This window comes from Leucopleurus acutus, assembly GCF_964270905.1.
Source record: "Leucopleurus acutus genome assembly, chromosome: 16".
NCBI lineage: Eukaryota > Metazoa > Chordata > Mammalia > Artiodactyla > Delphinidae > Leucopleurus > Leucopleurus acutus.
The window spans coordinates 345037-357113 of record NC_139158.1 but is presented as its reverse complement, the minus strand read 5'-3'; the positions used below and the strand labels follow the sequence as shown (position 1 = coordinate 357113).

Below are 12077 nucleotides of genomic sequence, written 5' to 3'. Positions count from 1 at the left end.
GCGGGGAGCCAGAGGAGAGACCCCGTGCGCACAACTGGGGGGTGGGGGACAGAGGGGACGGCGTTGAGACGGGGAGATGCTTCACTCGGCAACCAGCGAGCATCCACTGCGGGCAGCCACTGCGCTCCGGGCTGCGGGTGCAACAGGGTGCGGACGAGGGCGGGCTTGGGGAGGGGGCGACGTGGGAGGAGACAAGGGCGGGCACCTGGCGTGGCGCGCGCCAGGTCCGCGGCGCACTCGCAGCTCTCTCGGCGCACGGCGGCGAAGGGGTCAAGCAGCGTGCAGCGCAGCACGCGCACCGCGTCGTCCAGGTGGGGCGCGAGCGCTGCGCCGCTCAGGCGTACGGCCAGGTGGAGCAGCTGCACTAGCGCCAGGCGCAGCTCCTCGCAGACCTCGGGCGGTGGGCGGCGCGCGGGCTCGGGGCCGGCCAGGCGCGCGGCGAGAGCGGGCAGCAGGCGCGGGAGGGCGTCACGGGGCCGGGCGGCTCGCCGCAGGCCCAAGTCCAGCAGGTGGACAGCCAGCGCGCGGCAGCCCTCGGCCGGGTCGGCCAGGCAGCGCAGCAGGCGCGGCAGCAGCAAGCGCGCCCACGGGCCCTGAAAGGCGGCGGCTGCGGCGGCGGGGTCGCCGTCGGGCGCCTCGGGCCGCGCCGCCTCCAGGGTGCGCTGCAGCGCCTCCAGCGCGCGCCGCCGGCCCAGCTTGCTGTCGGCCTCCAGACCGGGCAGCATGCGGCTTAGTACGCGGCTTAGCTCCGCCGCCTCGGCCGTCTCGGCGGCTTCCGCCGGGTCCGGGGACGCCGCGGCCTCCGTCGCCACCAGCGCCGCCATCTCCCCCGCGTTGCTAGTCACCAGGGGAGACCGGCGCTTTTACGACGGTCGCGGCGCGGATTACGGCGCGTTTTCCGGTCGGCTCCGAGAGTAACTTTATTGACAGCTCGGAACACTGACAGGACACGGCCGGGGGGCGGGGCCGGGGCGGGGAGTCGGAGGGCTGAGGGGACGCGGGCCAGGCCGGGGGTCCTGGGCAGGTCTGGAGCCCGATATGATGGCCGCTGCGGACTTGTGTACAGTGAGGCGTGGTGGTCGTGCCTTTTCGTGTCCTCAGGTGGCTACTGTGACCCTCACCTCTCCTGCGTGCCCGGGTCGGACCAGTTCCGTCCGATACGGTGACGTGGAGAGGGCACCTGGTCTCTCCGGCTCGGGTCTTCGTCTAGTGGGTGACACGTTAATCAGCGTGCAGTTACCGTGGTCCTGAGGGATGAAGGCCAAGGAACTTGGCGTAGACTGGAAGGCTTCCTGGAGGAGGTGACAGCCCCTGCGTAATATAGTGGGTAATTAAGAGTTAACTAGGTGAAGGGGGGGTGAAAGCGTTGCAGAGGGAGAGGACAGCATGGGCAAAGGCCTATGGTGGGAGTGGGACTGCTCAGTTGTGCCTCCCAAAGTTCACGTAGTGGAGTCCTGACCCCCCCAGGACCTCAAAACATGACCTTACTTAGCAATAGGGCCATTCAGACTCATCAAGTTAAGAAGGATGGGCCCTAATCCATATGACTGTGTCCTTATAGAAAGGGGAAACTGGAGACAGACAAGCACACAGGGAGAACGATCATGAACATGGATGGCCATCTGCAAGCTTAGGAGAGCGGCCTGGAGCAGACTCACTCCCTCAACGGCTCTGGGGGAAGCAGCCTCTGACACCGTGATCCTGGACTTCTGGATTCCAGAGCAGTGGGGAGATAAATTTCTGTTGTTTAAGCCGCCAGGTTTATTTATGGTACTTGTTTGGGCAGCCCCAGGAACAAATACGGGGAGGGGGCCTGACACTGTTCCGGGAAATGAAGAAAAGTGCCCTGTGGCTAGAGCCCAGGGGCCCAGGGGGAGCAGGGTCCTCTGGGTGGCTCCACTGGGTCCCAGTGGGGGATGCAAGGGAGGATTTAAGGTGGAAGAGTTTCGCGTAAGGTTTGTGTTTTTAGAAAACTGCTTTGGCTGTTGCAGAACAGGTTAGCAGGGAGCCAGGCAGTCGCCACATGAGGCCGTTGCAAAGGCCGTGCTCTGGCTGAGATGAGTGAGTAAACACTTAAATGGGGGTGGTGGACTTCCCGCCCCAGAAGGTGCTGCAGACTCACTTTCCCAGCTGCTGCCCACGAAGTACAACTAAGTACCTTGCAGCTAGTTCAGCAGACAATGGGGAAAGGCTCTGAGCTGGAAAGGAGACGGGCTGACTGGGGACTCCAGCACTGGAGGAACAGCCATGGGATGGGTCCCTGGAGTTTCTCTTTCTTGCTTACAGGTTCCTGGAATAGGCGCTAGAGGGGGCTGCAACCCAGACCTGCCGACAGGCCACTCGCTGAGTACACGATCACTGCCTCAGCATCTGTTCTGTGTGGCCCGCTGCCTGCGGGGCCTTGAACTGACAGGAGCCCTCCCTCCAGTGCCTGACCTAGATGACAGCCCGCAGAGTCACCAGTAAACCGAAGTTCCTGATGTGACCCCCCGCCCAACACCCTTGTGATAACCTCTCTCCCTGTGGGCCCCATAGATTAAACCCCTGTGAAGCTCACCAAAACCCTGCTCCCTCTGGTTTGAACTGACCTATCCAGCCTTAGCCCAGGAACCCCAAAGCACAGCCCTGTGGACCTAATACAGGTGTGCGCCCCGGGTCCTGACTCCTGGGCACTCTGCCTGTACCTCCTCCAGGACCTGTGAGTCGTAAGCTTCCCTGTTCCGCTGTTTCTTGAGGTCTTCGTTGAACCACCAGGCAGCCTGGCCACATGCCTTCTGACACTGCAGGCAGCACCCACAGGGATGGAGTGACAGCCGGGGCAGCACCGGGAGAATGGAGCAGACAGGAAGGGCATTGCAAGGGATGGGGAAATAAAACTATCATTGGAACCACAGGCCATAAAAGTAGGCTGGAATTTATACACTAAACCTAAATGGGATGACTTTCTGCTGAAATAGAAGATTAATTTTTTGTTTTATGTGGACCATTTTTTAAAGTTTTTATTGAATTTGTTACAATATTGCTTCTTTTTTTTTTTTTTTTTAATATATTTTGGTGTTTTGGCCGCGAGGCATGCGGGATCCTAGATCCCTGGCCAGGGATAGAACCTGCACCCCTTGCATTGGAAGGCGAAGTCTGAACCACTGGACTGCCAGGGAAGTCTCTGAAATAGAAGATTTAAATAAAATCAGGATTCTTCTAACACAATAACCAAAATGTCCAGTATACAGTAAAAAACCACTGGTCATACCAAGAACCAAGGAAAACCATTATTTGAACATGAAAAGAAGTGAACTGACGTGAACACCAAGATAAATCTTGGGATTATCTGAAAAGGATTTTAAAGCAGTCATAAAAATGCTTTAAAAAATACTTATGAGGCTTCCCTGGTGGCACAGTGGTTGAGAGTCCGCCTGCCGATGCAGGGGACGCGGGTTCATGCCCCGGTCCGGGAAGATCCCACATGCCGCGGAGCGGCTGGGCCCGTGAGCCATGGCCGCTGAGCCTGCGCGTCCGGAGCCTGTGCTCCGCAACGGGAGAGGCCACAACAGTGAGAGGCCCGCGTACCGCAAAAACAACAACAACAACAACAAAGTGCACAGAGCCTCAGATCTGCAGGACAATCGTTTTTATCACCAGAGTCTCAGAACAGGAGGAGGGAGAATGTGGGCTGAAAAAGTGTTTGAAGAAATAATGGCTGAAAACTTCCCAAATTTGGTGAAAGACATAAACCCATAGGTACAAGAAGCTAAGGAACCCCTATGTAGGATAAGCCTTCTGAAAATCCATACTAAGAAACATCATAATTAAATCTGTGAGGACTAAAGACAGAAAAAAAAAATGTAAAAACAGCCAGAGAGAAATGATGTGTTTCCTAGAGAGGAACACCAGTGTGAATGACAGATTTCTCATCTGAAATCACAGCGGCCAGAAGGAAGTGGCATATTTTTTATATCTGATTGTTGAAGCAAAAACTATAATATTGGGACTTCCCTGGTGGCGCAGTGGTTAAGAATCTGCCTGCCAATGCAGGGGACAAGGGTTCGATCTCTGGTCTGGGAAGATCCCACATGCTGCAGAGCAACTAAGCCTGTGCACCATAACTACTGAGCCTGCACTCTAGAGCCCATGTGCCACAACTACTGAATCCGAGGCGCCTAGAGCCCGTGCTCCGCAACAAGAGAAGCCACCGCTATGAGAAGCCCGTGCACCACAACAAAGAGTAGACCCTGCTCTCCGCACCTAGGGAAAAGCCAGCACGCAGCAACAAAGACCCAATGCAGCCAAAAATAAATAAATCAATTTATATATAAAAATTATAATACCGATGAGCTCTGTGCACGTGGGGGAAATATTTACAATAATTATATTTGAAAAGTGAGGGTAAAGGGAGGTTTCTACACTGCACTAGATGTGAAACATCGGTACCAGTAAACTGATAATTACATACGTGCACAGGAGTGTGTAGAACAGCCACTAAGAAAAGTAAACAGTGATATACGCAATACGTTATAAAGTGGAATTCTAAAGGATATTCAAGTATCCCATAATATGGCACGAGGAAACAAACACAAATAATAAAATGGCAAACTTAGCCTCTATCAATAGTTCAAAATGTAAAGGGGCCAAACACACCAGTTAGAAGACAAAGATTTGCAGAGGGAATAAAAAACCACGACCCAACTATATGTCATTTACCGTATGCTAAAACTCACTTCAAACGTAATGATGTGGGTAGGTTGAAAGAAAAAGGAAAAAGACATCGTGTAAACATTCACTTATAAAAAGCACAATGACTAATATCAGCTAATTTCCCTTCAGAGCGAGGGAAATTTCTACAGAAAAGGAGGTGCATTGTATAAGAATAAAAGGATCCATCCACCAGGAAGACACATAGCAATCGCAAATGCTTATGACCCAGACAACAGACCTTCAAGATACGTGAAGCAAACACTGGCAGAGCTGAAAGGAGAGAGACCAACCCCCAGTTCCAGGTGAGGACCTTAGCACCCACTCCACAACTGCTGGAACTACTAGACATTCCACAAGGACACAACACCAAAGGGATCGGTGGACATTTACAGACCCTCCACCCAACAAAGCAGGATGCCCGGTATTCACATGTGCCCAGGGACATGCCAGGATAGACTGTATCCATAAAACAGACCTCAGCAAATGTAAAAGAAGTGAAGTCACAGAGAGCATTTTCTCTGACAAAAAATGGAATCAAACTAAAAATCAGTAACAGAAAGACAATCTTCAAACATGGAAATGAACTCGGTTCTACTCAGAAATAAAGAGGAAGGAACTATCGATACATGCAAGAACTTGGATGCATCTCTAGGGGATTATGCTGAGTAAAAGAATACAATCATACAAGATACCAATAGTGTGATTCCATGTGTATAACATGCATGAGATAATTACAGAGATGGGGGACATGTGAGTGGTCCCCAGGTGTTAGGGGTGGGGCTGGGTGCGACTACCTGGGTGGCAGAAGGAGCCTTGTATAGTGATGGTGCTTGAGTGTCCTGACTGTGGTGGTGGCTACATGAGTACTTAGGGGGTATCTGGCCTCTTGTCCTGTCCCCATTCTTCCAGACTGAATAGAATAAGCAGGGGCAGTAGAACAGGGGGACCAAGGAGAGAAAAGTCTTTATCTGAGCAACATGAAACAGGAACAAGAAGCTACATAAAAGAAGCTGCGTAAAAGGTGGATGATAGAAGCAGATAATGCTAATTTCTGGTTAGTACACGTCCTAGATAAAGGGATAATCAAAATGGGGCAGAGAAGGCATTCAAAGGGATAACCGAGACATTTGCCAGAGTTAAAAATGAAAGACCTTCAGATTGAAGGAACTACACAGCACCAGTGAGGCACACGTATTGACATGTTGTGAAACTTAGGAATACCAAAGAAAAACAGGAGTTTGTGGGAGACTGCCAGAGAGAGAACAGGGTGCCTTCAAAGGGACAAGAGTCAAACTGATGTCAGATGTTTTTCTTTAGTTCCACAAATACTTTTGTAATTGCTTCCAGGGGCCCGTTTAGGGTAAAAAAAAAAAAAAAAATGTTGATTTGTTTTTCCCCAACAGGAAAATATATGGACAAATCTGAACACAGTAAAGAAAAGGAAATGATAAAGGTTAGAACAGAAATTAATGAAACAGTAAAACGAACATACATACAACACAGATTATTAAAACCAAGAGTTTATTCTTTTTAAGGGCTAATAAAATCGATAACCCACCTGTCAGGACTGACAAGGAAAAAAGAAGTTCAAAAGCACGAATACCAACATGAGGGTAAAAGTTTATCATGAAAGGTTCTAAACATTAAAAAGATACTAAAGTAATAATACTTTATGCCAAAAAAATATATGAAATAGAGGAAATCCTAGGAAAACATAATTTACTAAAATCTCCACTAGAAGAAATAGAAACTCAGAATAGTCTACTACCTATTAAAGAAGTTGAATTTATCATTTCAAAGCTTCCCACAGTAAAGGCTATAATCACAGATGGCAGCAAACACTTCAGAACACTTAATAAGGAAATAACTCCAACCGCCAAGTTGTCTTCTAAAGTGCCTGTACCATTTTGCATTCCCAGACAGTAATGAATGAGAGTGACCATTGCGTCACATCCTTGCCAGCAATTGGTATTGTCAGTTTTTTTTGAATGTTAGCTATTCTAATGGGTCTGTAGTGGTGTCTTGTTGTTTTATTTGCAATTCTTTATGGCGTATGATGTGAATCTTTTCATATCCTTGTTTTCCATTTTATATCTTATTTAGTGAGATGTACGTTCAGATCTTTTGTCCATTTTTAATTGTATTGTTGAGTTTTAAGATTTATATATTTTGATACGTCTTATCAGGTATATGTTTTACTATTTTCTCTCACTCGGTGGCTTTTCATTTTCTTAACAGTAATTGGCAGAGCAGAAGTTTTAAATTTTAATAAAATTCAACTTAGTTTTTTTTTTTAAAAAGGAAATAACTCCAATCTGAAAATAGGAAGAGAGAACATCTCCCAACTCATTTTGTGGAGCCGGTGTCACAGCCTTGATCCCAAAAAGTGAGAGGGAAATTACAGAAAGGAGTATTAGAGATCAACTTTTTTCAACACAGATGCAAAAATCCTAAACAAAATCTTAACAAATTAAATCTGGAGATAGGCACTTTAGAAAGGATAATACATTGAGAACAGATTGAGTTTATTCCAGGAATGCAAGTTAATTTTTTAACATTAAAAATTAATGTGATTTACCACATTTTTAAAAACATAAATTTATTTATTTATTTTTGGCTGAGTTGGGTCTTTGTTGCTGCACACAGGCTTCTCTAGTTGTGGCGAGCGGGGGCTACTCTTCGTTGTGGTGCACGGGCTTCTTACTGCGGTGGCTTCTCTTGTCGTGGAGCACGGGCTCTAGGCATGCGGGCTTCAGTAGTTGTGGCTCGTGGGCTCAGTAGTTGTGGCTCGTGGGCTCAGTAGCTGTGGCTCGTGGGCTCTAGAGCGCAGGCTCAGTAGCTGTGGCGCACAGGCTTAGTTGCTCTCTGGCGTGTGGGATCTTCCAAGACCAGGGCTTGAACCCGTGTCCCCTGCATTGGCAGGCAGATTCTTAACCACTGCGCCACCAGGGAAGTCCAACCACATTTTTTAAAAAGGAGAAAAATCATGTGATCATCTCAGTAGTTGCAGATAAAGCACTTGATGAGATTTGACGCCCATTTGTCATTTAAAATCTTAGCAAGTTACGACTAGAAGGGAGGTTCTCTACGGCATGTCTGCCAAAATCCCACAGCCAAAAAACATGTTCAGTGTAGTTGTTTCCAAAGTAGCCCATTTTTCCCCAGCTCTGTACACATGGCCAGTCCTCTCCCAGTAAAGTGGAGCCCCAGCTGGCCTGTAACTCGCTGTGGCCGTCAGAGTGTGGCAGAGGAGGGCCCAGCTGCTTGTGCCTGTTGTGAAGGTCTGGCCACCACCTAACCTGTTAGGATGGTTCTTATAAAAAACAAGCAGAAACTGACAGACATTTGGGAGGAAGAATGTGAAGGAATTAGGACGCTTGAGGCCCGCCGGCGGGAATGTAAAGTAGTGCAGCCACCGTGGAAACTGTGTGGTGGTTCCTGAAAAAATTCAACAGGATTAGCAAGTGATCCGGCAAGTCCCCATCTGGATGTACGGGTGAAAGAAGGGGAAGCAAGGACTCTCGGGTTTGACACCCTCCTTCGCAGCAGCATATTCACAGCAGCTGAACGGCGGGAGCACCCCACCCGCCCGCGATGGGCGGATGGATACACAATACACGAGGCATATATCTGCCTCTCAGCCTTCAACAGGAACGCGGAGCTGACACCTGCTACCGTGTGGATGAACCTCGACCACGTTAAGCACAGTGAGAGAAGCTAGCACGAAAGGCCACGTGTTGAGTGATCCCATGTCCATGAGGCACCTGGCTCAGTGGCCTGGGCTGGGAATTCCAGTTGCTAGAGGCTGTTCCAAGGTCAGGTTTGGGGCAGGTGGATGGTGGGCTAAGAGGGAAAAAGCAAAACTTCTCGGTCCTTTCCCGGCCCGCCTCCCGCCTCAGCCTCACCAGAGGAAGGAAAAGGCTTTAACTTTAAAGTCAGGCTGGAGTTACGATCATTTCATAGCTCTGCACACTTACAATGACCGAGTTGACCCTGGGTTTATATCTTAACATGACAGTAGAACTTTGAAATTCTCTACGTTTGAGCCAAAATGTATAGGCAGGAGCAGAGAAGGAAACTCCTTCTCCGAATACATTTTAAAGACCCGGCCAAGGGCTTCCCTGGTGGCGCAGTGGTTGGGAGTCCGCCCGCCGATGCAGAGGACACGGGTTCGTGCCCCGGTCCGGGAGGATCCCACGTGCCGCGGAGCGGCTGGGCCCGTGAGCCATGGCCGCTGAGCCTGCGCGTCCGGAGCCTGTGCTCCGCAACGGGAGAGGCCGCAGCAGTGGGAGGCCCGCGTACCTCAAAAAAAAAAAAAAAAAAAGACCCGGCCAAGGTAGGAAAAAGCAGCTTCAGGTCTGTTCCAGGACCCCCTCATTCAGTGTCCTGGTTACAAACGTGGTGAAGTGTGTCGTTTCGCCAGCATAATAAACTGATGTAAGCAGATGCGCTGGGTTGGTCCATTCACTCGCTGTCTCCTCCGGCCGGTTCTCATGGGGCGCTCGGGGTCCCCGGCATCCGCAGCAGCTCCTCCTCCTAGCGGAGCCCGTGCTCGGCGCTCGGCGCTCGGGGCGCGGGGTGGGGGTGGGGGACAGTCAATCGAAGGACGTCCTGAGCAGGTGCGGGGAGGAACAGAGGGCAGGATGCCTGAGGACAACACGGATGGGGGAAGACACTCGTCAGGGACAGACGAAAGCATGATGGGGCCCTGGGGACGGGCAGCCCTCGCTGCCTGAGGTTGTCACCAGCTTTGTTTTCTGCAGACGTTGGGGGAGTCACCATAAACTCAGGACCTTACACCCCCTGATCACCTCAGGGTCTGTGGGTCAGGAGTCCAGGCAGGGCTCAGCTGTGTCCCCTGAAGGTGGCCCCGGGTCCACGCAGAGGGCTGGGTCTTCTGCTGGGAGTGCCTTGGGTGCGCCTGGGGCCCACCCGCCACACCCCCAAACCATCCCCGGGAGCAGTGTGTGGATTAGATGCACTGACTGGTTCCTGCTGCCTCTCAGGAGCCTGCGGCCATGCCCCAAGGCCGTGTCCCTCCCCTTCATCCCCGCTCTGGGCTCCCTGCTCTCCTGACCCCAGCTCCTCTCCCACACCCCCCAGGTTGGCTCTCTGCTCCCGGGAGGAATTAGCTCGCTCCCCCATGAGGGACGTGGCTGGTCACGGGACTCGACCCTGGGTCTCTTGCTCTGCTCCCACCCGCTGGTCCCTTCAGTCCCTGTCAGCTGGGGTTGAGAGTCACACCCACCTAGACGGGTGGGGAGATTCGATGGCTCTTCCAGGTAAAGCCCCCGGCCCCGCCCCACGGCCCCACGCGGGTCAGGTGGCAGGGCCCACGTCAGCGCTGGGCGGGCGGGTGAGAACCCTCCTTTTCTCACCCCAGCAGATATCTGTCTCCTTGCCCGGCAGGAGGGGGGATGGGGGGGACAGAAGTTCAGTAAATGGCCTCTGGCACACTTAGAATAGAGCTGCAGCTGCAGGGAGCCCTGGGCGGCACCCCAGGGCCCAACCTGGCCCTCAGGTGTGGGAGCCACAGGGAGGGCTCCCCGCAGAATCAATGTCCCCGTTGAGTCTTGCTGGGTGAACTGGACTTGGCAGAGTCAGGAGTTTGGGGCGGGGGAGGGGGGGTTGGAAAATAATGTGGCTTTGAAGTTGGACCTTTGCAAGACTTGGTGATTCGGGTTCCAGGGCTGAGGTGAGGACCTCGGGGCTGGGGCACGTGAAGCCCTTCTGCTGGCTGTGCTGGGGTGGGTCCTTCCCTGTGGGTGGAGGGGACACACAGACCAGCACGACTTGCTGGGACTTCTGAATGATGACATGATCACCATTGCATGTTTTCAGGACACCCAATAAACCGGGACTTGTCACCATCCAGCGGTGGCGACATCGACCTAGCTGTGTGTGGCATCACTGGTGCACACGGTTTCCTGTCCCTGCTCCGTGAGGGGGATGCCTGCCGTCCTCACGTCAGGCCACTGGCTGCCGGTGGTCTGGTCAGTTTCCCTGACAGACCCTGTGCTCGCCGTCCCCCAACACGGAGGGAGGGGCCGGAGGGATCGTGTCGTTCAGGGTGGAGCCACTTGGATCAGCTGCAAACAACCGCTGTGCCATCAGTGCAGACATTTACTGGTTAACACAGCCTGGCCCAGACTCAGAGCGAGGCCAGGCTTTCTCGAGGGCCCCTGGCTCCCCTCCTTGAAGCAGTGAGTGCCTGGGTGTGTTGGAAGCATTTCCCTTCCACTCAGGCGACGCAGGGGGCAGGGGCACAGGAGAGATGGGGGGAGCTTGTCTGCAGGCTGGGCCACGGGTCGGGGACCTGGCCCCGCACTACTCCTTGAGGAAGGTGGGGAGGGAGTTCCTAGGGAGAGCCTGCTTGTAGCCCCCGGCTGGCAGGGCCTCTGAGGTAGCTACCTGAGTGGCCTGGAAGGGTCTGCAGGGGACAGGCTGGTGGGAGCTGCCACCGTGGTGGTGTGAGGATGGGGCTCGTCCAGCCACAGCTGAGAGAGGTGGAGGAACCAAGTTTCTGGTGGGCTTGGAGCACTGAGCCGACCGCCAGGCCCTGAACCCGGAGAGCTCCTTGTCTTGCAAGACGTGGTCCAGGGGGCTCCCTGCCAGGAGGAGGCTATGTGTGTGGAGGGGGGACTCGGGGTTAGAAGGCCATCCTCGGAGAGGGTCTCCCCCTCCCACGGAACCGTGCGGGGGTGGGGGGAAGGTCCCTGCAGAGATCCCTGGAGCACCCCAGGAGATTCCGAGAACAAAAGCCAGCCCTGGAGCATATACCCCGCCCCCCCCCCAAGTCCGTCAAGTGAAACCTGGCCCTAATTTTTTGTCATCCTCTTCACCAGGCCACCCTGAGGAGCCAGCAGTAACTGGGGGGGCGGGGGGGAGGGGCAGCAAGCGGGGAGAGGAGGTCTGAGCAATCGGGCAGGTGGAGCGGAGAAACAGCCAACGGTTTAAATTAGTTGTGGAATAAAGTTTTGATTCAGTTGAGACTGGACTTCAGTTCCCGAAAATGACTCTTGCAATAAGTGTGATGGGACAGGTGTGACTGTACCTGAGGTGCGGATGGGCCAGGAGGCACGCCGAGGGCAGGGGATGAAGAGGCAGGAAGGAGCTCCTAGTCTGACCACCTGAGCACATCCTCTTCCTTTCGCTTCAAGCCGTCAGGAAGAAGCTGGGTCAGCGTCAGCCCTGCTGGGGTGCGTGCGGGGCAGCCGGCCACCCTGCAATGTGTCTTTGTGGATGGGGCAGTATGGGTGGGAGAGCAGAGGTCTTCCCCTTTAAAGGCCTGAGATCCCTACCCCATCTCCTGGTATTCAGACTGCTCCAGGTAGAGCGTTGGGGACCCCCAACTGCCCGAGATGATGTTTCCACCACCACCCTGG

General features: G+C 53.0%; 1 protein-coding gene across 1 annotated transcript in view; it reads right to left on the bottom strand.

Moving 5' to 3' along the window:
- Positions 1–850, bottom strand: part of DNAAF5 (dynein axonemal assembly factor 5) — a 36950-nt gene extending 36100 nt beyond the window's left edge. The window contains exon 1 of the mRNA XM_082856908.1: positions 206–850. Within this exon, the coding sequence (XP_082713034.1) occupies positions 206–824 (619 nt within the window). The 5' untranslated portion in view covers positions 825–850. The remainder of the gene's footprint in view (positions 1–205) is intronic.
- Positions 851–12077: the final 11227 nt, after the last annotated feature.